A 26103-nucleotide genomic window follows, 5' to 3' on the forward strand; every position below is an offset into this window, starting at 1 on the left:
AGGGTGAAAATTGGTAAAAAATGAAAATAAAGGGCTGTAGATAGCCAGTGCTTATGGGATGGTGGAAGGGGAGAGGTCACTGTCCTCACTGGAGATGGTCTTGATGCCTCCAGCTGAGGAAACATCCTGCTCACTATGGGCCTGCTTTTAGCTGCCAGGACCCGGCTCTCTGCCCGTCTTGTGCCCCGCCCCCCATGGAGCAGCAGCCACCCACTGGCAATTCCTCTCCTTTGCATGGCCATGCTGAAAAGTCCCATTAGCCATGGAGAACACACGGAGTCAGCGCCTATGGTTTCTACAGTGCTACAGGTGTGCATATCACTTCACAGAGAAGTGAAAGATATGTAATCTGTCCCCCAAAAGCTCACAACTTATGTGCTGAAAGTTTGGGAAAGAAATGTCTTTGAGAAGGTCCAGCTTGCAATGCACTAGCTTTTATGAAGTCCAGGTTTGTACAGAGCAAGATTTCACAGAGTGAAACAAAGTGCAAGGTTTGGGCATCATGGGGTGATCTTGTTAATTTTTGCAGGTACAAGATGTGGGCAGCAGCTGTTCCCGTAGAAATTATAGTCCATCAGAGACACTACAGCAGAAAGAACCCACTTTACTGAGGACAGAAAGAAATGCACCACAACTACCACACAGCATTTTTCAAGATCTCCTATACATTCAGTTAACAGAACTGGCAAAACTATTGTAACGACGCCATCTTGTGGCTGGCCAGTAATATTATAAAAAACAATCATTCAGAAGCACAATGCACATGCACCCATGAAATGGATAGCACCACAGAACACAATAAAACAAAGCGACTGCAATACTAGCTATAAATCATATATATTCTAACTCGTCCATTGTTGGGTGCCAGGGCCCTCACTATTCTCTCTCCTTTGTGCAGCTGTGCGTGCCGTTCTTGAGCATGCAGATCTGTCTGGGCTCACAGGTGGCTTTCTGACACACAAGGTTGCTCCTCAGGTAGCAGGTGCAATTCTCAGTGCAGTTGGCAGAAATCACAGTCTCCATTGACTGGGGAAGAGAGTGAGAGTAAATGTGAAGCATTAGTCCTTGGTCAGAAACATGGGTTAACTGTCTCCACTCGACCTTTCAACGCTGTAAACGTAACTGCCATTCCCACCCCTAGTATCCATTGACATCACTTGAACTACACCAGATTTGCGCTAGAGCCCAGTCCCCTCCCAGAAGGGTGACTAGAACCTTGGAATCCTGATTCCCAGTCCATCCCACTCCTTCTGTGATCCACTGGACCCCAGTCCCCTTCCAAAGCTGAAAATAGAACCCAGGAGTCCTGCCTGCCAATCCTGTGGCTTCCTCACAAGACCAAGCTTCTGCGAATGGCTAGTTACCAAAGACATTATTCTTTGACTGAACATGTTGATTTACAGTAGCTTAGGAAGAACCGGGCTCTAAGAGGCTGGACTGTGTGTAGTAACTGATATTCAGCTCCAAAGGCATGTCAAAAAGGGTTCTTTAGTGCCCAACAGGATTTTGTTTTAGCTTAACTGCTCTAACAACCTAAATGCCAGGATTCTGGCAGATGGAGAATCTTAACTAGACACAGGCTTCACTGGAACCAGAGGAGCTCGGTGAAATTTTTTTGAATTAATAATTTATTTGCCAGAAATGCAGCTTTGGATCAATGGAAACTCTTGGGAAATAGGGGTGAATTTGACAGAGTTCTGGGCAAAAAAGAAAAAAAATTCTAAATGTCTAATTTCAAGCTTTTCAAAATGAGACATTTTGACCTTTCATTTTGAAACACCATTTCATGTAGAAATTTATTTTTTAAAAGATAAAAATACGCTAAAATGAAATGAAACTTTTTGTCCCACCCAAAATAATTTTTTTCTCCAGTTTTTAATTTTGGCATGAGAAAACAAAAAAGTTTTCCATTTGACCTGAAGCAATTTCCCCCGCCCCCGCCCCACAAATTATTTTGTCAGTTATTTGCTCAGCTTTAGTTACCAGTCGCCTACCTTGATGTATCTCCCATATCTGAAGCATCCACAGCCACCTGGAGACACACAACTCTCCCCATCAAACAGCAGCCTGTTGTCGCACTGGCAGCCTTCGAAGCATCTCTCTGTGCACTGGGGTGAACTGGACAGGCCAGCACAGGTAAAATCGCAGGAGCGGGTGCAGAGTTCGTAGTGACTCTTAGCTGGGCAGGTGAGAGCTAGATTGTGAAACAAATGAGATGCAGAGATCCATGGAACACAAACTCCACCATAGATAGTAACCGTGTTCCTCTCCACTGACTTCTCCTATAAACACCCTGGTTAAGTGTGTGCACTCTGTCTGCCTCTAGAGGATAACAGCCTACTATTGATCCCAGTTTTCCATTAAGAAATAATTATTCCTGCAAGGTTACACATGTGGGAACAAACAATGCAGGCCACACCTACAGAATGGAGGACTGTATCCTGAACAGCAAAGGATCTGGATGAGCAGCCAGATGCAAACTTCCAGAGTAATGCTGTGGCAAAGAGGCCTAGTCAGGGCCGGCGCTTTCATTTAGGCGACTTAGGCAGTCGCCTAGGGCGCCAGCATCATGGGGGGGGGTGGCATTTTGCTGGGGGGGCGGCAGGCGGCTCCAGGGGAGCTGCCACAGTTGTACCTGCGGATGGTCCGCTGGTCCCGCGGCTCCGGTGGACCTGCTGCAGGCATGCCTGCGGCAGGTCCACCAGAGCCGCGAGGTCCGCGCGCAGGGCCGCGAAATGGCCCGGCGCCTAGGGCGCCAGAAACCCTGGCGCCAGTCCTGGGCTAGTGTATCCTTTGGATATATAAACGGGGAGTAGAAATTAGGCACAAGAAGGGGATTTTACTTCTGTATAAGGCATTGGTGAGACTGATACTGGAACACTCCATCCAGCTCTGGTGCCCACATTTTTAAAAGGATGTTGCAAAACTGCAGCAGGTGCAGAAATGAGCCACAAAAATGATTCGACGGCTGGAAAAAAATGCCGGACAGTAGGAGACTTAAGGAGCTCAGTCTGTTGAGCTCATCAAATGGTGACCTGATTACAGTATGTAAATAACTTCAGGAGGAGAAAATAATGGGTACTAAAGTCCTCTTTAGTCTGGTGGAGAAAGGCAGAACACAAACCAACAGCTGGAAGCGAAAGCCAGACAAATTCTAATCAGAAATAAGGCACATTTTTTTTAACAGTGGGGCTGTGGGGAGATTAAACACTGGAGCAAACTCCCAAGGGAAGTGCTGGATCAAGACTGGATGCCATCGTGTTTAGGCCAACACAAGTTATTGGCCTCCATTCAGGTGTAACTGGGTGAAATTTAAGGTCTTGTGATTGACTGGGCAGACTAGAGGATCTAATGGTTCCTCCTGGCCTCAGCATCTATGAATCTCTGAATTAGCTCAAGCGGTAGCACTCAAGTGGTAGCACTGTGCAGAAGGCCCCAGATGTGAAATGTGACGACCGAGGATAGAGTCATTTCCCTTTCCTCCATAGTTCAGTCTGGCCCAGCTGGCATCCTCCCCCACACTCCCTGGACTGGCATGCAGTTTGTACATGCTTTAAGTGACACGCAACAAGGCGAAATCAGGGCTACAAGTTGCTCTATAAACTCACGGCAGAAGGAGGATGTTCTCCAAGCTCTGATCTTGGCCCTAGCTGCCTGGCATGCGGCTGTGTAGCCCTGCAGGCTCTGGCAGAGGGTCTTGCCTGTCCCATTGGTAGCACACATGTCGTAGAGACAGTGGTTGAAGTACTCGGTAGGGCTGACCAGCGAGTGACAGTCTCTGAAGGGACCCGAGGTGGCTCTGATGAGACCACAAGACCTCTCAGTCTGGTATGGTTCTGTCTGGGTTGCATTACAGATAGGGCATCTGTCATTGCAGCCATCGGCGCATGTGGCACCATCAATGGGCACCTTCCAGGAGTTCCCAAACTCATCCGCGTTCTGGGTGCTCTTCCCACTGGGCAGCAGGAAGTCGTCATTCTTGTCTCCATTAAAGTTGCCACACAAGCCACATACATGTCCCTTGTAGTTGCTGGGGATGGACAGTAGGAGGTAGGATGCAACATCGTAAAGGACCTGTAGGCCAGAGGCTGATTGGACAATGATGTTGTTCCCCTCTTGATTGATCAGAAGATTCCCCTCATCCATAGCCAGTGGCAGATTGTAGAGCTCACCGCCCACCTGTGCCAATAAGTGGAAAATTCACCTGTCACTGGTGGGAACTCAGCAACTGTGTCCTGGCACCACACACACGCACAGGATTACACATATTGTCAGAACTACACTAGAGTCAGCTGAGTAACACAAGCGTCAGTGGAGTTATTGTGGATAGATACTGGCCTCCATGAAGTTATTCTGGATGTACAGTGGTGTCAGAATAACTCCAGATCTACACTGGCATTAATGGAGCTATTCTGGATTTACACTGGCGTCAGTGGAGTAACTCCAGATATTCATCAGTGTCAATGGAGTAACTCTGGATTTACACCGGCATCAATGGAGTACCTCAAGCTATACACTGCTGTCAATAGAGTCATTGTGGATTTGCACTGAGGTCAATAGATTTACACTTGTACAGGTGTGAGCAGAATCTGGGCTGGAATTAGGCCATGTCTACAGTAGCACTTCTGTTCGCAAAACTTTTGTTGCCTAGAGATGTGAAAAAAACAACCTCCTTGAGAGACAAGTTTTGCTGGCATAAGCACTCGTGTGCACAGTGCTATGTCAGTGGGAGACCGTCTCCTGCCTTCCCGCCAGCATGATTACTGCCACTCATTGAGCTGGTTTTATTATGGCGATGGGAAAGCTTTCTCCTATCGGCATAACATGGCTACACGGTACAGCCATGCCGCTGTAAGCTTGTAAGTGTAGACGTGGCCTTACAAACACTTCCCTCCCTGAGGCTTTGAGCAGCTGCAGATGTGGTCACCTGGGTTGACCTCACCCATTAGACCCTTTCATTTGCTCTCCACTTTCTGAACTGAATAAACTTTATTTCACTGGGGGACATTGGGTCAGTCACAGAGTAGACCTCAGATGTTGGTGACATTAATCTGAAATGTAAACTTACCATGACCTTCCACTTCCTCCCTCTCTCCATGATGATGGTGTAACCATGAATGGAGACCGCCACTGTCCTCATCTGAGCCATGCGGCCATCACCAGCATTCTCCTTCTCTACTACCATGGAGAAGTTCACCAGCCCAGCATCACTGCTACAGACTCTGGCTAAGATGTAGGTGCAATTGCCAGGTAGGTCGAAAGCCCATCCATCAAAGGTCAGGTAGTGGGAATCACCAGCCACAGTGCATCTGCCTGCAGGATAGCAGCCCAGGACGCCGCTCTCCACCCTGCACTCCTCACTGGCTCCACAGGAGGCCTCCTGGCACTCGACGACTCCGTTGTCTTGGCACCGGCACTTCTCCCGGCAGGAGGCGTTGGTGTAGAACACCTCTCCCTTCCTGTAGTACCTGCCCTGGTGCACACAACCGCACTGCTCGATGGGGACACACTGGTCTCCACTCAGGAAGAACCCAGCATCGCAGAAACACCCTTCAGCACAGGGGGCATCACAGCCGTCCGGCGCCGAGAGGCCGTGGCAGGTGGCAGGGCAGCCATTCCCACAGAGCTCGTAGTGGGAGTTGCTGGGGCAGGTGGCGTCTGCAGGAGATGATGAGAGAGAATGTGGAGATGAGGGTGAGAAAAAGCTTGTAGAATCAATGAGTTTGTCAGAAAGAAAAATCCCCCCTGAACAATTTCATGTGAATTTAAAGCACTTTGGTTCCATCCATTTTTAAAATATTTTTTCTGCTGATTTTTTTTAATTATATTAATTTGTTTGCTTCCAAAATTGATCATTTTCTGAAATGAATATTTTCTGCTTGGTAAAATACAAAGATCAAACCCTTCAGTGGAAGATCAGGCTCCGTGGTCCAAGCAGTCCCTCAAGGATACACGTTCTGCATGAAGCCAAGTGACGAAGGGATAGAGTAAGACAAGGAGGGAGGAGAATATAACCACCAGAGACATAAAAGAAGGACAATAGAATGAGGAGAAAGGAGAAGAAAAGAAGGCAATAGCAAAATTCAAACACATAGAAGAAAGAATGATAAAATCATCAACATGAAAATGAAGGACAACAAAACTGGAGGTGGTCAAGAATTTTCCACCAGAATGGTTTTCTGCTGGAAGATGCCATTTTGTTAAAATTGAAACTTTCTGTGGAAACCCAAATGTTTTGATTCCTATACAACTGCCCTGCTTTTACCATCAGGCTCTATAAAAATCAAGGGTGATGTCATGGTAGAGGTCTACTACAGACAACCTAACCAGGAAGAAGAGGTGGATGAGGCTGTTTTTAAACAACTAACAAAATCATCCAAAGCATAGAACTTAGTGGGAAAACAACACAGCAGGGCACAGATTATCCAACAAGTTCTTGGGATGTATTGGAGACCATTTTTCATTCAGAAGGTAGAGAATGCTACTAGGGAAGAGGCTGTTCTAAATTTCATTTTTATAAATAGGGACGACCTGGTTGAGACTTTGAAAGTGGAAGGCAGCTTAGGTGAAAGTGGTCATGAAATGATAGTGTTCATGATTCTAAGGAATGGTAGGAGGGAAAACAGCACAATAAAGATAATGGATTTCAAGAAGGCAGACTTTAGCAAACTCAAGCAGTTGATAGGTAAGATACTATGCGAAGCAAGTCTAAGGGGAAAAACAGTTCAAGAGAGTTGGCAGCCTTGTGGATGGGGGGTATGTGGTAGACACGTGACTTTAGTAAAAGTTTTTTTTGTCTTGCATGACCTTCTCCTAGACAAACTAGAGCAAAACAACCTAAGTGGAGCTACTATAAGGTGGGTGCAAAACTGGTTGGACAACCCCCCTTCCCGCCCCAGAGAGTAGTTATCCGTGGTTCACCATCAAGCTGGAAGGGGATAACGAGAGGGATCCCAGTTCTGGGTCCAGTTCTGTTCAATATCTTCATCAATGATTTAGACACTAGCATATACATGTATAAAGTTTGTAGATGATACCAAGCTGGGAGGGGTTGCAAGTGCTTTGGAGGACAGGATTAAAATTCAAAATGATCTGGACAAACTAGAGAAATGGTCTGAAGTCGATAGGATAAAATTCAATTAGGACAAATGCAAAGTACTCTGTTTGGGAAAGAACAATCCATTGCACACATACAAAATGGGAAATGACTGCCTAGAAGGGAGCACTATGGAAAGGGATCTGGGATCATAGTGGATCAAAACTAAATATGAGTTAACAGTTTAACACTGTTGCAAAAAAAGCAGACATCATTCTGGGCTATGTTAGCAGGACTGTTGTAAGCAAGACACGAGAAGTAATTCTTCTGCTCTACTCCAAACAGATTAGGCCTCAACTGGAGTATTGTGTCCACATTGGGTGCCACATTTCAAGAAAGATGTGGGCACATTGGAGAAAGTCCTGAGAAGCGCAACAAACATGATTAAAGGTCTAGAAAATGTGACCTATGAGGGAAGATTGAAAAATTGAGTTTGTTTAGTCTGGAGAAGAGAAGACTGAGGGGGGACATGAGAACAGTTTTCAAGTACATAAAAGATTATTACAAGGAAGAAGAAGAATTGTTCTTCTGACCTCTGAGGATAGAACAAGAAGCAATGGGCTTAAATTGCAGCAAGGACAGTTTAGGTTGGACATTAGGAAAAACTTCCTGTCAGGGAAGTTAAGCACAAGAATAAACCACCTAGGAAGGTTGTGGAATCTCCATTGTTGGAGATATATAACAGCAGGTTAGATAAATACCTGTCAGGGATGGTCTAGATCAATGGTGGGCAACCTGCAGGCACGGCCTGTCAGGGTAATCTGCTGGCATGCTGCGAACCAGTTTGTTTACACTGACTATCTGCAGGCATGGCTGCCTGCAGCTCCCAGGGGCCGCAGTTTGCCATTCCCAGCTGCAGGTTGCCCACCAGTGGTCTAGATTTAGTCCTACTGTGAGTGCAGGGGACTGGACTAGATGACCGCTCAGGGTTCCTTTTAGTCCTACAATTCTTTGAGACCACTCCCCTCCGAGAGTTGGTGATAGAACCCAGGAGTGCTCATTCTCAGCCTCTCTTCTCTAACCACTTGACTCTCCTTGCAGTGCTGGGGCTAGAACCTGGAAATCCCCTAGTTTCCCCTGCTCTAACCCACTAGACCCCACTCAACTAGGGAAAGAAGGTGGGGATTGGTCCTTCTTTGAGCAAGCGGTTGAACTAGATACCTCCTGAGGTTCCTTTCAACCCTGATATTCTATGATTCTATGAGTTCTGACTCCCAGCCCCCCCCCCCCACTGCCCCCAGTTCTTACCCACTACATCCCACCCAGAGGCCTCTTTAAGGATCTTTGATGGCAAGTTTTCCCTTGACCCTGAATTAGTGTTCATCCCAGAAGAAGAGACCAAGTTACCACAGAAGCTGTTGGATCGCCATGGCTCTATAGTCACCCCAGCAGCCTGGCAGGCTGCGGCGTAGCTGGCGAGGATCTGGCACACAACAGCCTGCTGCCCTCTGAAGAAGCAATAGTCATAGATACAATCTTGGAAGTAGCCCTCAGGAGGGACTTTGTGATGGCACTCTCGGAAGGGCCCAGCCGTCGCTAGGATCATCCCGCATTCCCCCCGGATTTTCCGCTGGTGTCTCTCAACGGCTGCTAAGTTGGAGCACTCCTGTTTCTCAGGTTCAGTGCAGTCAGGTGTCTCTGCCACCCGCCAACTCTGCCCAAAGGCTGTTGCATTCGGGGCCACTCTGCCATCCCTCATGGTCAGCTCATCTCCCTTGTCGCCATTGAAGTTCCCACAGAGACCGCACAGGGCCCCGGCATAGGTGCTTGGGGCAGTGAGGGTGACTTGGCTCTGCCAGTTGAAGGCAATGGTGAGATGGAAGTTGGTCTGGATCGCTGCATCTTGCCCTCTCCGGTACATGGAGATTTTGCCATCGTCAGTGCTGTACGGCAGGTTGATGATCACGCCATTCACCTGCGAGCAATGGGCAAAGGACCGGTGACAGTGGCAGTGACATCATCCTGCAAAGCCCCAGTGTGCCTTCCGGCAGTGGAATGCAGCTGCCTGTGGGGTGGGGCATGTTTAACAGCTGTGCAGAAATGCTGCACGGGGTCACCCACCCAGCACTGAATGCAGCCCCTGCTGGAGTGGGGCATGTTTAAGAGCTGTGCAGAATCACCACATAGGCATCATGCACCAAGCACTGAAATACTCAGAATTTTCAGTGGAATATGTTGGTTTTCTTCTCCCCCGCCCCCCGCATTTTTGAATAAATCCTACCTTGTGCAAATCAGCAACAAGCAGCACCACAATGAAACCCCACAACATTCCAGGAGGACAATGATCAAACACAAACTTGAAGAAAACATTGAGAATGTTATTAAAACCCAAAGCAAAGAAAAACTCTCTCGTCTCCTTTCTGTACCCCGTTAACTTCCAAGGTCAGGAGTGTTCTTTGTCAGTTCCTCAAAATGTGGCACCAAGTCAATGATACATTTTTGACTCTTATGGTAAATGTAAGAGGGGTGTGAAAATCTCTGACTTTGAATAAGGGATTGGCAGTTGGAAGAGGCTTGTGGGAAAAAGTTTCAGGGCAGTTCTCTGAGCTGTGTTGTTCAGGACATCAGCCTAAGTGACCACAATGGTCCTTTCTGGCTTTGAAATCTCTGACAATGTGAACTAGAGGATCACAATGGTCCCAATGATGACATGTGAATACCTGAACAAAGGGGTGACCATGGCTGACTCTTAGGGCTGATCACAACTTTCCTGGGAAAACTATATTTTGATGGCAAGTATCAGAGGGGTAGCCGTGTTAGTCTGGATCTGTAGAAGCAGCAGAGAATCCTGTGGCACCTTATAGACTAACAGACATTTTGGAGCGTGAGCTTTCGTGGGTGACAAAGTGGGTATTCACGCTCCAAAACGTCTGTTAGTCTATAAGGTGCCACAGGATTCTCTGCTATTTTTTGACGGAAAATTGATTGGTTTATTGAATGACATTTACTGCAAAAGTGCTGGCCACAAAAAATTGGATATTTTTTTTTGCAGCAAAACTTTTTCAACTCCATCAGTCGGTTTGTGCCTCAAACTGAAATATTTTGTCCAAAAAAATGAAATATTTTGCTTCTGAAATACCACCATCCTACTTTATGGGAGTTGTAGTCTGGGTTGCAATTTTCCTTGATGTGCAGAGCCCCCCAGCTGACCTCCACCTCCTATGATGCCCTGTGGTCATGTGCTGCCATGATGCATTGCCTTTCTTCACCAAGAGGAGAGCCCTTGATGCATCATGTGAGATGTAGTCTGACCTGAAGGCCCAGACTACCGAGGAACCCAAACTACAACTCCCCTGAGGCACTGCAGTGGCATTTCAGAAAGGAAATATTTTGGTTTTGGGGCAGAATGTTTCAGATTTAGATTTTTTTTGCCAAAAACTTGAATTTTTCCCTGCAGAATCTCCACCCTCTCGCCATTTTCCACCCAGCTTCTCTGATGACACATGCAGAAGGAAGATGAAAAGTGCAATGATGAGTGAAGACAGTAAAGAAGACGACAGGAAAATTGGATAATGACCTAAACCAGGAAGCTGCGGACAAATGCAACGCAAAGCAGAAGTTCTAATGAACGGTGTCTCAGGACTGGTCAATGACTGAACTCACCAGAACTCTTCCTGGATAGTCTCTGCTGACCGTGATGTTCACTCCGTACACTCGGACCTCCACGGCTCTGGTGAAGGACACGGCTCGGAGGCCCCTGTTGTCGTTCTGTACCAGGACCTGGAAATCCACCAGCTCTTCCCGCTCCTGGCACCGTCCGGCCAATTGATACAGGCAGCTGCCCTGGAAGTCAAACCTGTGCCCATCGAAGCTGGTGTAGTGGGGGTCCCCGCTGGCCATGCAGCTGGCGTAGCCAGTGGGGTAGCAGTTTGGGAAGCCTTTCTTCACCTGGCACTGCTCCCCAGTCCTGCACCCTGCAGCCTCACAGCTCACCTGCCTGCTCTGTGGATCACACACGCAGCGTCTGGTGCAGGTGCTGTCCCCCCAGAATTGCTCTCCAGGAGCATAGAGACGCCCCTGGAACTCACACCCACAGCTGGCCTTGCGGATGCATTTCCCAGCGTCCAGCACAAAGCCCTCGTTGCACTGGCAGGTCTCCACGCAGGGCAAGGAGCAGTTGTTAGGGGCCACCTGGTCATTGCAGGTGGCAGGGCACGCGGAGCCACAGAGCTGGTACTGGCTGTTCTCTGGGCAGGGCAGAGCTGTCAAAGGGATGGGACATGGGTGTCACTGGGAATATTGCTGCATTTGGCCAGTTTAGCACAGTGCTGAGGGGGCCTGGCAAACTCTGTGCAGCAAAGCAGCCCCCAGCAATGCCCTTGAATGCACCATGAGTTCTGACCCATAGAACTGAAGCTGGCAGAGCCCCTCAGATCCCATCTCCTCCAGCCCCCTTGGCCAGGGCCGGACTGTCCCCTGTTCTCAGGTCTGTCCATCTAGCATTAAATGTCCTTAGCAAGGGGACTCCTTTGGGGAGAAGGTCTCCTGGCCCCATAGATCTGCCCATTAGCATGTGTCCCCCACTGGTTTCCCCTGGCTCATACTCATCCAATCACCCTGGGACCACCCTACACAATTCCCCTCTACCAGGGTGTACTCACAGCATCCCACCAGCATCCTCCATTCAGTGATATCCACCCCCTCTCCCCGGCAGGCATCGGCATAGCTCGTCAGTGCCTGGCACAGCATCTCCTGGAGGCCATCATTCATGCACAGGTCATAGACGCAGTTGTCCAGGTAGATTTTGGGGTCAATCACGGAGTGGCATGGGCTGAAGGGGCCACTTGCCTCTTTGTTGATCCAGCCGCAGAAGGGCTCAGCTTTGTACCTGCTGACCATCTCTGGGGAGCAGCTCTTGCATTCTCCATGGCAGTCGTCCCAGCAGAACCTGTCCCCATCCTCCACCTTCCAGCTCCTCCCAAACTCCATGGGGCTGGCAGCCAGCACCCCTGTGGGGGTGGTGAAGTCGTCCCCAGGGTCTCCATTGTAGTTGCCACACAGGCCACACACATGCTCCCAGAAGCTGCTGGAAAGCTGCACCGCCAGGGAGCTGCCCCAATCGTAGGAGACCCTCAGGGAGAAGTCAGTCTCGATGACCACGGAGCCCCCACTCTGATACACCCTCAGCTTCCCCTCCATCAGAGAGACGGGGAGGCTGGAGCTCTGGCCATTCATCTGCAGGGTGTACAAACCAATTGTTGACTATCCAAGCTGCTGAGACCCCAGGTCCACCAGCTCCATTTAGCTTGGCTACTGCAGCTCCCCCGTTTAGCAGCGTTCCAGACAGTCCCGGCTCCAGACCGGGTTGACCTCTTAGGGGCATTTATCCTGTGATGCTTCTCCCCCAGGGGCCCATGAAATCCAGCCCATTGTGCACCATGATGAATGAGGCCACCCAAGAATTCAGCGTTCCCCTTTGGATACAGGCTGCAGATCGGGAGTGAGGGGCACCAGCAGAGCTCTAGGGTCGGGGAGCCGAGAGATGGGATAGCAGGGCACACTGAGATTCACAAGACCACAAGGAAATCCAGAAATAAGGCCTACTGCACTGTGGACTCACCTGCACCAGCCCCTTTGTGAATCTGTCTATCGAAATGGTGACATTGTAGACATAGACTGTCACGAAAGCAACAGAGGAGAGGCGTGTGTTGCGCTGGTTCAGGTTCTTGGCCTCGACACCGAATGATGGGAGAGTGGTGTCCGAGCCGCAGGTCCTGGCGATGGCATAGGTGCAGGTGCCCGTGAAGTTGAAAGCCTGCCCATCGAAGGTTTGATAATGCGATTCTCCCTGCAGCCGGCAGGTGGACTCCGACTCGGCGATGCATGCTGGGCTGCAGTTCGTGATCTCGCATCTCTCCTTCTTCCTGCACTTAATGGTGCTGCAGGAATGTGGGCTGTCTGGAGAGAAAGGTTTGCCAGGCCACAAAACTCCCCACACCAGCTGTGATAGATGGACCACGTATCTGTCATCACACCAGCTAGCAAAGAGCAGAACTTGTCCTGAGCTGAAGAAGAGCTCTGTAGCTCAAAAGCTCGTCTCTTTCACCCGCAGAAGTTGGTCCAATCAAAGATATTTCCTCACCCATCTTGTCTCGCTAACAAACACAGGCTTGGCAGGGTTTGATTTTTATTGTTTTATAATTTTGACGATAATATCGATTTGTTTTCAAGCATTGTTTTCAATTAATATCAATTTAAATTTTCATGGTTTTAAGCACTTCCCCCTCTATTTATTTAAATCAATTTCTATTTCCACAGCTGTGGGAAATTATGGGGAGGGGCTGGAGGGAAGCTGCTAATGATTTAATGACAGTAGATGTTGAGATTCAAAAAGCTTTAGAATCGATAAAACAAAAATTGTTCACATAATTTGTCCAGCTCTACCAAGGAACTATCTTCACATTGTGGGGAGGGATAGCTCAGTGGTTTGAGCATTGGCTTGTTAAACCCAGGATTGTGAGCTCAATCTTTGAGGGGACCATTTAGGGATCTGGGGCAATCATTCGCCTGGGGAGTTATCCTGCTTTAAGCAGGGCGTTGAACTAGATACCTTCCAACCCAGGTATTCTATGAAACTCTAATAAATTCTCAAGTAGCATTTTTCTCACATTGCCTGTCTGTACATTTCAATGATCATCAGTGGAAATATTTTCTTGTCGGTTTTGGGTGTGTAGTGAAATCGACGTTTGCCAGCAACATTTCCTCATCACAATCTAGGCCTTTCATGCGTAGTTATACGTTGTTAGTGCATTTGGTAGCATAGAGCTTGGCTTGGAAGGATTCGATTTTTTTTATCAGTAAATGTCAGTAAATGGCCGTTTCCCCTTACACGCAGGAAACTAACGAAATAACATTTCCGTTGATAATCATTGACGTTTACAGAAGGCCAAGGGAAAAGATGGCTGCTTGAGAACTGATTGGAGATTGACTGACAGCTATTTACTTGGCAGATTTTGACAAGTGCTGTTGACAAGTTGTGTTTGAACAGTTCTAAAGGTTTAACTTTTTGAATCTCAAAGTCTGTCGTTAAATAATTAGCATCTGCTGCCCCATCTTTTCCCACAACTGCACACATTTAAACAAATAAAAAAGACCTAAAATGGATAATTCTCTGCAGCTCTGAACATTTAAATCAACAACAGTAAAATAAAAAGAAATTAAAAAGTACAATTGATGTTCTCTCGGAAAATTATTATATAAGGCATTGGTTAAAGCCAAAAATGTTTGGTGACACCTCCTGACAGAAAAGAAATCAGCGTGAGATTCCTTTTACTGAACATTTTTTACATTGTTAGGGTATTTGGTAGCACCTATAACAATACCACCACCACCTAGCTCCTCTGTAGCACTTGTCATCCATAGATCTCCCTGGGCTTTACCGAGAAAGTCAGTATCATTATTCTCATTTGACAGATGGGGAAACTGAGGGAAAGATGGGCAAGTGATGTACCCAAGGTCACCCAGCAGCAGAGCCGGCAATAGACCCCTAGGACTAATGAGGGGCCAACCAGTGCTCTACCTATTTACCCATGCTACCTTACCCCACTCTAGAGCCTCCAACCAAGCCTGAGGCCCAGTTGTGCTAGGTGCTGTACAGATACATACTAAAGAGTCAGTCCCCATGGTGAAAAGCCTAAAGAGGGGCAGGGATGATTGCTATTCCCGAAAGCTCTTTGAGGCAGGGGCTGGCTTTTTTACTGTGGCTGTAGAGCCACAGGGTCCTGGTCCATGATGGAGCTTCTCGGTGCTTCTAGCACACTGATAATGGCCCCATTTTTAAGATGGGGAAACTGAGTCACAACGCATCGATGACTTGTGTGAGTGTGATGAGAGTTAGACACTGAACCTGGGAGTCAAGGGGCTTTGTGACCGCTGAACAGAGGAAATTTAGGCAGCTGAGGATGTCAGTGGTACCTAAATGTTGGATTTCAGCCTCCAAAGAGTCAGCCAGGCACCTAAGAAGGGGACAGACTCGGGTGTTAGGTGTAAAAATCTCTAAGTCTTGGTGGATCTGGCTTTTGGCATGTATTTTCATCCTCAGGTGCCTAAAATACCTTTGGAAACATGGTCTGTAGCCTCTCTGGGAATGTCTACACTGTACCCTAAGCTGGGACTCTAACTCAGGTTTGACCCCAAGTTCCCTTTCCATCCACACACAAATCAGTCTGACAAGGGTCAACAAGAGTCCTAGGACCCTACTGGGGGTGAGGGCAGTTAGAGCCCGAATCCTGCTGCCACTTTGCAGTGTGGATGCAGCTCAAGCTGCAGACCGAAGTCAGAAGGTTGGTACCATGCAATATGGACACACAAGCACAGCTGTGAGATCTGTGTCCAGCAACTGTAAACCCAGGTTTACAGAACAAGGCAGATGCTCAAGCAAGGGCTTGGAAACACTGAGTCTGCAAACCCAGAGCCCACAGACTCAGGTTTACAGTACAGTGTAGACATACCCTTTGTGTTTCAGATCCTCAGCTGCCCTGTAACAATACCTAGCTTTTATACAGCCTGTGTGACATAACTGGGCTTGGCTGGATTCGATTATGGTTGTTCAATGTCAATGACATAGAACAGACGATCCGTTGGAAAATATTTCCATCCATAATAATCGAAACGTACAGCTAGGCAAAGAAAGAAAGATGCAGCCTGAGACCATCTTAGAGTTTGGTTGAAGATTATTTCCTTTGTCTATTTTGATATGTGACAGGGGCAATATGTGTCTTGATGGTGATAAAGCTTTAACTTTTTATCTCTCAGTGTTATATAACAGTGTTTGCTGTTTTCTGTTATTACATAATTATTGTCTGACTCTCACCCCATAATTTCTTGCAACTGTGAACATTTACATGGATGTAATGTTTAAACCCATGATTTTGTGCACTGGTGAAAATTTAAAATTTAAAAATAAACTTCAGTATTATCTGTCAAAATTATAAAACAATAAAAGTTGAATTCTGCCAAGCCTAGACATAATACAACCATTACAATAGTTTGTTTCATTTAAAAAAAAAACCCCAAGCAGGTCAGCTGCTTAGTACAGATCAAAACATTTGATCTTCGTTTCTAGATCAAAGTGTGACCTGTTTGCCTTGCAATGAGACAGGCTGACACGGTGTCAGAGTGTTTGCTTATAGCACAAGCAGGAGCCATTTCGATCTAAAGAATGAGATAAGATATTTCAGTCTGTACTTGGTAGCGGCCTTCTGGTTGGTTTGGTTTGGTTCCCTAAAGCAAGATTGTCACCCATTTGGTGTCATAGAGAAACAGAGCCCAGCAGGAGACTTTGATCTGGAAAAAAAGATCAGATGTTTCTGTATCTATTAAGTAGCAACTGCACTTGCAGCTTTTTTTAAAATAAAAGATAAAAATAAAATGGAATATTCCAGTTTTTCTATTGTGTCATATTATGCACTGTTACTCCTGTGATGTCTTGAAATAACATAAAAATAATAAAAAAACTCTAAAATAAATCACAATACCAACATTTCATGTTGAAACCAAGTTTTGCAATTTCCCCCGAACGGAAGATTTTTCTGACTGACACAGGCCAGAGAACTGCCCCCAAACCATTCCTAGCGCAGAGCTGTTAGAAAAAAAGCCAATTCTGAGTTAAAAATGGCCAGTGATGATGAAACCACAACAACGCTTGGGAAATTCTTCCAATAGCTACTTACTTTCACTGTTAAAAAGTTACGCCTTATTTCCAGCCTGAAATTGTCTAGCTTCAACTTCCAGCCCTTGGATCATTTAGCCCTTTCTCTATGAGACTGAAGAGCCCATTATTAAATATTTTGTTCCCCAGGCAGGTGCTTTAGGTGTATGGAACGGCTTGTGTATGAGAAGAGATTAATAAGACTGGGACTTTTCAGCTTGGAAAAGAGACGACTAAGGGGGGATGTGATTGAGGTCTATAAAATCATGACTGGTGTGGAGAAGGTAAATAAGGAAGTGTTATTTACTCCTTCTCATAACACAAGAACTAGGGTCACTCAATGAAATTAATAGGCAGCAGGTTTAAAACAAAGAAACGGAAGTATTTCTTCACACAACGTACAGTCAGTCTGTGGAACTCCTTGCCAGAGGATGTTGTGAAGGCCAAGACTGTAACAGGGTTCAAAAATGAACTAGATAAGTTCATGGAGGATAGGTCGATCAATGACTATTAGCTAGGATGGTCAGGGATGGTGTCTCTAGCCTCTGTTTGCCAGAAGCTGGGAATGGGCAACAGGGGATGGAGCACTTGATCATTACCTGTTCTGCTCATTCCCTCTGGGCACCTGGCACTGGCCACTAGTTGGTGGACAGGATACTGGGCTAGATGGACCTTTGGTCTGATCCAGTCTGGCCATTCTTATGTTCTTATGTACTTACAGACTGTAATCAAGTTACCTCTTAACCATCTCTTTGTTAAGCTAAGTAAATGGAGTTCCTTGAGGCTATCATGTTAGCAAAGGTTTTCTAATCCTTTAATCACTCTCGTGGCTCATTTCCCAGCCCTTCCCAATTTAGCCTGGTGGTGAACGTGCTCACCTGGGAGCAGCCCAGCTTGCATTCAAGCCCCGCTTCCCTGAATATTTAATTATTTATACAAAATGGAACCACTTCAACACTGAAACATTCCCCCAGCACCAGCTCAGCCCACGGCTTTGGGGTTAGGCCATTCACCTCTCCGTAGCACAAGCCAGGGTTAAATCGCTGTCCAGACTGGGAGGTGTCTCCCCCATCTCAGGGGAGCGGCATAACCCCTGGGCTCCAGCTATCACATGGATGGTTTCAAAAACCCCTTATGAATCTTACCCAAATGTTTTTTATTTGTCAAATTTGTGACTGGCTTTGGGTCATCCTAAAACTGCCTTTTTTGGCAAAAAAGCCATTTGTCTGGAAACTCTCCCCGAACCCCACATATAAGGAACCAAGATAGAAAAAATTGGACTTACCGCACCTGCAGAGAGCCTGCGAGCCATACCCTGAAAACTCCGTTGAGATCCCAATGCTCAGCACCCCAAAGGTGGAGCTGGGGCTCTCCAGGGAATGGGAGCCGACCCCTTCACCCAGATCATACTCTGCCCAGGAGAAATCCGTGCCCTGGATTGGTTTCCATTGGACACTGCCAAGCAATTGTCCATCCGTGGTGATCCCATCAGCTTCGGAGCTCTTTGCAATGATCAGTGCGTAGTTCTGGAAGCCCTTTATCCCATCCAGGTGGTAGGACCTGCAATAGCTTGTGATGGGAGGGATGTTGATGATGAAGGGGTCATACGTGAAGCCCTCTTTGCTTCTGCCCGTGAAGAAGAAGACAACTTGTATTACAGCACTGGAGGTGATGTACAAGGGCTTGGAGCGTGTGATATCAAGGGTCATCACCTCCCCAGCCACCATGTCCTTCCTGGAGATCTCTTTCCCCCAGTGATAACTAAGGTGGCTCCTCTGGGAGGCTACGATATACACCAAGTCATACTTAGGTTGGAAAGATAAGGGCGGGATGATGAAGGTGGTGCTCCAGCTGGAGACAGGCAGGAGCTGTTCGACCACGTGGTCACACGAGCTGTGTTTGGAGGTGCAGCTGTGGCCGCTCAGGAGGGCCACATGTTTCCAGGACACAATCCTAGAGCCGGATAAGTCTTCTCGGCTTTGGAACTGGGCAGCTTCGAAAGCCAGGAGGAAAACGGTGAGTCTGCTTCCTGCTGCGTACCTGACCCCTCGGAAAGTCACCGCTCCTTTCAGCTGGATGCTGACTGTGGTGGGGAATTGCCAAGCCAACACAGCAAACTCCTTGAAGGGGTCATCCGCCTTGCCACTTGGTGTCATGGCATAATACAACCTCCCCATGCTCTCCACAGGGTACACAACAGTGGTTTCAGACGTATACTGCTTGTAGCTGAGAGACAGGACAGTGATGTCTTTATTGGCACAGACCAGCACGGTGCTGCTGAATGTCCCGCTGCCCACCATCTCCACGGAAGGTGGCAAATGCACTGTCACTGTCTGCCCTTGTTCCACTGTGATCTCTCTCCGGAAGGTGGAGTTGTGCACGGTGACGGTGACCAAGGTGATGGCAGAGTAGCCGGTGATGAGCAGCTGGAAGTCAGGAACTTTGCCTTTGCCACTGTTCTGCATGAAGGCGGTGATGAACTCCTGGCCGAGGTGGCTGGACTCATAGAGGCCTGGAAGGAGCACACACAGCAAACTAAACCGAAGGCAATTCCAGACACCACCTGAACACATAACGCACCAACAGCATCTAGCACACAGAGGTCTCATAAGATCCAATGGCCAGAAGCTGATGCTAGGCAAATTCAGACTGGAAATAAGGTGCAAATTCTTAGAGGGTAATTAACCATTGGAGCAACTCACTGAGAGTTGTGGGAGATTCTCCATCACTGGCCATTTTTAAACCAAGATGGGCTGTTTCTCTGACAGATCTGCTCTAGTTCAAACAGGAATGAATTCAGGAACATTCTCTGGCCTATGTTGTACAGGAGGATCAAAGTAGATGATCACAGTGATAGTTTCTGGCCTTTGAATATAAGAATCTCTGAATATGAAGCAATTTCATGGGAAGCAGAGATTTACCAGGGGGGTTTAGATTGTATCTCACAAACGTAGAACATCAAGAGTTTCCAGAAGACTGGAAGAATGTTAATGACGTTATAGCTAGAGGCTGGTTAGTTTGACAACAACTCTGAGGAAAATAATGGAAAAGTTGACACAGGATTAAAGAATGAGGCTATAATTCTTGCCAATCAACCTGATTTTAGGAAATAAAAACGTAAAAACTGCCATACTGGGTCAGACCAATGGTCCATCTAGTCCAGTATCCTCTCTTCTGACAGTGGCCAATGCCAGCTGCTTCAGAAGGAATGAACAGAACAGACCAATTACTGAGGGAATCCATCCCCTGTTATTCATTCCCAGCTTCTGGCAGCAAGAGTCTAGAGACACCCAGAGCATGGGGTTGCGTCCCTGACCTATTGGCTAACAGTCATTGATGGACCTATCTTCCATTAAATTATCAAACACCTTTTTTGAATCCAATTACACTTTTGGCCTTCACAACATCCCTTGGCATGGAAAATAGGTCTAGTCAAACACACATTCTTTGATGAGATTACAAGTTTGGTTGATGGAGGTAACTGTAGATGTAGCAGACTTTTGTAAGGGTTTGACTTAGCAATGCACCATGTGCTGATTAAAAAATTAGCCCCATTCAATATCAACAGAGAACATGTTAAATGGATCAAGAGCTGGACAACTGGTGGATCATGTTCGAACTGGGTGGGGGATTCTGCAGGGATCGGTACATTTTCACCAGTGATCTGGAAGTAAATAATCACTGCTGATAAAATTGGCAGATGACACAAAGTTTGGTGAAACGGTAAAGAACAGTGAAGGCGGGGCTGTTACCCAGAGCAATCTGGGTTGCTTGGTGAGCTGGGCTCATTCAGGCAAAATGTGGTTTAATGCCAAGTTCTACATCTAGGAAGAAGGAATGCAGGCGAGAGCTCCATGCTGGGGAACTGTGCACTGGGAAGCAGTGACTCTGGAAAGGATTGAGGGGGGCCATAGCGGACAAGCCACTCGACATGAGCTCCCAGGGCTACTGCAGTCCTTGGCTCCTAGTGAGTAGGAGTTGAGAAGTGATTTCCCCCGTGTATGGCTTTGGAGAGACTTCCACTGGGATCCTCCTGCATCCAATTCTGGTGTCTGCATTTTAAAAAAGCCATTGCAAAATTGCATAGAGGACAGGGAAGAGCCAGCAAAAGGATTCCAGGCTGGAGAAAAATGACAGCAAGAGACGTACAGAGCTCTCTTTGCTTAGCGGATCAAAAAGGAGATTGAGAGGTGCCTTGAAATAACTTCCTGGTGGGGAGGAAAATAGGGGCTAAAGGAAGGCAGGAGAGCCAATGGCTGGGAGTCCAAGCCAGACATATTCCAACTGGAAAGTAGGCTCAACTTTTTAACAGTGACAGCATTAAGCCGTGGCACAAACTTGCAAGGAAAGTTCTGGCTTCTTCAGCTCTTCTTCAGCCATGTCTGCATGGCAGAGAAAATCTCACGGGGCTCTGGCTGCGGGACTCTTTCATTGCTGTGTAAACTGCCCGACTTTGGCTGGGCCTGGGATCCTCCCATCTCACAGCGACTGGGCTCAGTACGGAGGGTGGGGGGAAATGGCTGGGTGACTTCCCCTGGCCTGTGATATGGCCTTAAACTCTGTGAATCATGAAATCCACTTATGCTTTAGCAGAGACACCTCCACTACCCCTTGACCCTTCAGCCAGGAGCAGCTGGGCAAAAAATTGGTGAAGTCACCGGCACTTGGCCAAAGCATTGCCAAGCAGAACTAAGAGAGAGAGAGAGTGTGTGTGTGTGTGTGTGTGTGTGTGTGTGTGTGTGTGGGTGTGTGTGTGTGTTGTGTGTGTGTGTGTGTGTGTGTGTGTGTGTGTGTGTGTGTGTGTGTGTGTGTGTGTTTGTCTGCTGCCCGCTGGAGGGGATGACCCTGCTGTGTGTGTGAGCGGGGATGGGGAGAGGAATTACTGTTGTAGATTAGCAGCAATTGCTGCCTCCATAGAGCCAAGGGAGGAAATGCACCACTCAGAGCTTGTTCCCACCCCTGCTTTGGAGTCTGAGAGTATTGAATCACACGTAAACCTATGTATGATGGAACCTTCAAGCAGGGGCTGCGCAGCACCCCCAGCACCAGGGCCGCACTTCACATTTAGCGACCTAGCGGTTGCCTAGGAGCCAGATTTGGGAGGTGCATTTTTGCCGACCTCGCGCAATTCAGCGGCCGGGTCCTTCCGCGCTCTGGTCGTCGTCACAATTCTGCGGGTCCTTCACTCGCTCTGGACCCACGCTGAAGTGCCCCAAAGACCGAACGATGGAACGGACCCCCCCACGAATTCTGGACGTGCGGAAGGACCCCCCGCCGCAGAATTGCCGCCAACGACTGGGGGCACGGAAGGACCCCCGCCTAGAGCGCCAAAAACCTTGGCACCGCTCCTGCCAGCACCCTTATATCCAGCACCTATGCCTGCCACCAGCCCGTGCTCAGGGCTTGTGGCCAGGCTCCGTTCAGCCCCGGGCGAGTTCCCTCTAGCAGAATTTCAGCCCTGGGCAGAGGCCGGGCACCAGGCAGCACCTCAACCCCAGTTAGGGGCTTGGAACTCTGCCCCCGCCAAGAGAGGCCTGGGTAATTCTATCCAGCAGGGTAGAGTGCTCACCCACCCACCCGCACCCCTGAACCTAGCCAGCAGGGTACAGTACAGCCACACCCCCACCCCCGAACCTAGCCAGTAGGGTACAGTACAGACACACACACACACACACTCCTAGAGAAGTGGAAGTCACTGGCCTCAGAGATCACAGTGTGAGTCCTGGCTCCTAGCCCCTCCCACTCTACCCACCAGACCCCACTGCATCCCAGAGCTAGAGATAAAACCCAGGAGTCCTGACTCCCAGCCTCCCTGCTCTAACCACTAGACCCCACTCTCCTTCCAGAGCTGGGGACAGAATCTAGGAGTTCTGCCCCACAGCCCCCACGTAGATCCCACTCCCCGAAATCTTGAAAAATTTCCTGGGATGGGAAAACCATTTCCCTGCTAGCTCCAATCCAGTCCTCTTTGGCAGCTGAGGATGATGCCCAGAAGGAGGGGGCTGCATCTTCTTGAGCAGAGACACCCATGTTGCACCCCCAATGCTGGGATCCCTCGTGCCCCACATGTCACACTCACCCCCCAGCAGTGCCAGCCAGGCCCAGAGCAGCAGCCTCCTCCTGGTCGCCATGGCTGCAAAACAAGGGGCAGGGGAGACAGTTAATTTGGGGAGACAGGCTGTGGCTTCCAGCCCTGGGGCCCCTAGGCGAAATTGGGGGCCACCTTCACCCACAGGAGTTGGGGAGCCCCTTGAATTCTCCCAGGAGCCCCTGGGGAGTGGAGATGGGGATGCTAGGGGTCTCAGTGACTATAGGTATGGATGGTAGGTACCCCTGACAAACCCAGACACTTTCTAACCTGTTCTGATGTGAGGGTGTCACGGAGTATCTAATAGTTAAAGCGGGGTATGTGTGTGTGGGGGCTGGGACTAAGGACTCCTGGGTTCTCTCCTCAGCTCTGGGAGGGGAGTGTGGTATAGTGAGTGAAAGGAGGGGGGCTGGGGGCCAGGTGTCCTGGCTACACAGCTGACTAACTGTGTGACCTTTATATATGTCTATAAAAACCTATGTATCCCTCCCCATATATACCTATCTATTTGTCCATCCCTGCCTCCCCATGTACACCCTTCCATCTGTCTACCTATCCACCTACCCCTACCCCCCCAACACACCCCTCTGTGGCTCTGTCTACCTGTCTGTCACAGTTTTCAGACTCAATGTCAAACTCTCCCCCCCTTATTTTGGCCCCTCATTCAGTGACCTCCCTTTGGGGGCTCTGGGTGAACCCAGGGACCTCATCCGGACCTGTGGGTATCCAACAAGGCCATTCAGTGAGGTGCCAAACCAGGGATTTGGAAGCCTAATCTGGCTGACTTTAGCCTCCTCTCTCTCTGTGATGCCCATCTCTCTGTCCTGTCTCTGGTACCAGCTGTCTCTGCATAGTGCCCATATGGGTACACACTGCCTAAATCTGCACCGGCTTATCTCACCCTGCACCTGGCGCTGCTGTCCTGGGCAGCCCATTTAACTTCCCCAGAGCTCAGAGAACTGGGGGTGGGGGAAGGAATTCCAAATGCCGAGTTTCCAGCCCCATGCCTAGTGAAACAGAGCTGAGGGGTGGCTGGTGGGGTGAGAAAGAGAGGAGAAAATTGGACTTACCTCTTCTGTGCACCTGGCCAGCCCAGAACCGGAGCCTGAGGGCTTTATATAGCAAGAGACACTCTGCTCTGTGTCTTAAGGTGACACCTGTGGAGCAAGATATTAGTCACAGCTTCCTGGAGTGCCAGGACTTGCAGGGTATGTGTCTGCTGCAGCTGGCCAGCCTGGGGAGACATGCACATGCTAGATCTCTTCCAGCTAGTGGGCTAAAGGAGTGTGGACATTGCAACACAGGTGAGCTACTGGCCTGAGCCCAAACTCTTCTGCTCCCCGGGGTCCAAGTTCGAGTGGCTAGTACTTGTGCCATAGCATCTACATAGTTGTTTTATAGCACGCTGTCTGAGACCAGCGTCTCATCGCGCCGGGCACTGCACAGACACACAGTAACCAAGATCAGTGTCTCATTGTGCCGGGCGCTGCACAGACACGCAGTAACTGAGATCAGTGTCTCATTGTGCCAGGTGCTGCACAGACACATAGTAACCAAGATCAATGTCTCATTGTGCAAGGAACTGCACAGACACAAAGTAACCAAGATCAGTGTATCATTGAACCAGGCGCTGCACAGACACTCAGTAATTGAGATAAGTGTCTCATTGTGCTGGGTGCTGCACAGACACTCAGTAATTGAGATCAGTGTCTCATTGTGCTGGGTGCTGCACAGACACGCAGTAATCAAGATCAGTGGCTCATTGTGCTGGGCACTGCACAGACACACAGTAACCGAGATCAGGCTCTCACTGCGCCGGGCGCTGCACAGACACGCAGTAACCGAGATCAATGCTCCTTCAAGCCAGTTACTGCAGAGACACCCACTGAGAGACAGTCCCTTGCCCTAAAGAGCCTACAATCAACAGTGACATAGTGGGATGGAAGATATAGGCACCGAGGGGAGAAGAGACATGCCTAAGGTCACAGGGTGCATCAGTAGCAAGGCTGGGAATAGCAGACCATTATGCAATCTATGGTAGCTTCTGTCTCCTCTGCCATTAGTCCATTTTGTGACATCAGCACTGCTGGCTGCCAGTTTCAAAGAAAAATATTTTTCACCCTCAAATGCCTCCCTTCATTGGAATTTTTCATGAAAACATTTGGATTTCTTTCTCCATCCCCCAAAATAATTTTTTGGGGAAAATTTTCTGTGGAAATGTTAATCAAAAATGTCCTGTGGCACCTTATAGATTAACAGACATATTGGAGCATGAGCTTTCGTGGGTGAATACCCACTTCGTCAGTGGGGTCTTTGTCACTTTTTACAGATCCAGACTAACATGGCTATCCCTCTGATACTAAGCAAAAAATTGTTTCCTATTGGTCTTTCTAAGAGACAGAGAGAGAGAGAGATTTGTATGTAGAGGATAGATAGAAAGACTGAGCGAGAGATTTTTTGGGATTGTTTATTTCTTGAGTTTTGAGAAGCCAGAATTTTTCCTCCTAAATTTTCCATGGAAAAAATTCCCCTTTGACAATTTGAAATTTGTGTTCTGCAGGACACATAAAACTGTAACAAAAAATGTAATTCCATTTCAAAACCTTGATTCCAAAATGAAAACAGTTTTTTGTTTCCACTTAAAATATTATTTTGTGTTGGGTTTGGAAACAAAAAAAATTGTTTTTTCCCTCCTTTTATTTTGTCACCTGGAAAAGGAGTTTAAAAAAGGAAAAGGAAATGCAAGAACTACTTTCCTGCATCAATTATTTTTTTTGACAAGACAAGCGTGTGGGGGAAAATGTAAATTGTTTCACATGTTTTTCCATTGGCAAATTGACAGAATCGACGTTTTCCAACAGAAAATTGCAATGAAATCAGAGTTTAAGCTAGGAAAAATTTCCAGGTCACAAATTTTGTCCTCTGTCCTCTATTTTTTTTTTTTTTAAAGAGAGAGATAAAGCTGAGGATAGAAATCACAGAGCCTGGTCCCAGCCCCACCCTTCTACCCAATTAGATCCCATTCCATCACAGAGCAGGAAGCTCAGAGGTCCAGCCCCCCTGCTCTAACCACTAACCCACTCCCCGCCAGAAGCTGGGTATAGAACCCAGGAGTCCGACTCCACCGCCCCTGCTCTGTCTAATATGGAGTTAACCACAAAAAAGGGTGACAACAATGTGGAAAAGATTTTTGCTAGAACAGGACGCAAAGAGAGTGAATGAGTCTTTAGCGCCAGAGGGTATAGGGTAAGCCCCCCCCACTCACTGGCA

General features: G+C 48.0%; 1 protein-coding gene across 1 annotated transcript; it reads right to left on the bottom strand.

Moving 5' to 3' along the window:
- Positions 1 to 586: 586 nt before the first annotated feature.
- Positions 587 to 23996, bottom strand: LOC116839060 (IgGFc-binding protein-like). The gene is made up of 11 exons (XM_032804714.1): positions 23904 to 23996; positions 22825 to 22878; positions 18031 to 19257; positions 12657 to 12994; positions 11698 to 12271; positions 10700 to 11298; positions 8444 to 9011; positions 5069 to 5658; positions 3609 to 4179; positions 1995 to 2194; positions 587 to 1026 (listed from the first exon to the last, which is right to left on the bottom strand). The coding sequence occupies exons 2-11, from the start codon at positions 22874 to 22876 to the stop codon at positions 877 to 879; spliced, it is 4869 nt and encodes a 1622-aa protein (XP_032660605.1). The 5' UTR covers positions 22877 to 22878; positions 23904 to 23996; the 3' UTR covers positions 587 to 876.
- Between the last annotated feature and the right edge of the window lie 2107 nt (positions 23997 to 26103).

The sequence above is a fragment of the Chelonoidis abingdonii genome, chromosome 11 (assembly GCF_003597395.2).
Source record: "Chelonoidis abingdonii isolate Lonesome George chromosome 11, CheloAbing_2.0, whole genome shotgun sequence".
NCBI classification, from domain to species: Eukaryota; Metazoa; Chordata; order Testudines; family Testudinidae; genus Chelonoidis; species Chelonoidis abingdonii.

What these genes read in the sequence shown, in the direction of transcription:
- LOC116839060 (XM_032804714.1), bottom strand. Translation starts at nt 22,876, where the DNA reads ATGGCGACCAGGAGGAGGCTGCTGCTCTGGGCCTGGCTGGCACTGCTG. An exon ending in TCACAAAGGGGCTGGTGCAG is followed by an intron (nt 12,272 to 12,656) that starts GTGAGTCCACAG and finishes TACACCCTGCAG; the next exon opens with ATGAATGGCCAGAGCTCCAG. An exon ending in GAGGATGCTGGTGGGATGCT is followed by an intron (nt 11,299 to 11,697) that starts GTGAGTACACCC and finishes TCCCTTTGACAG; the next exon opens with CTCTGCCCTGCCCAGAGAAC.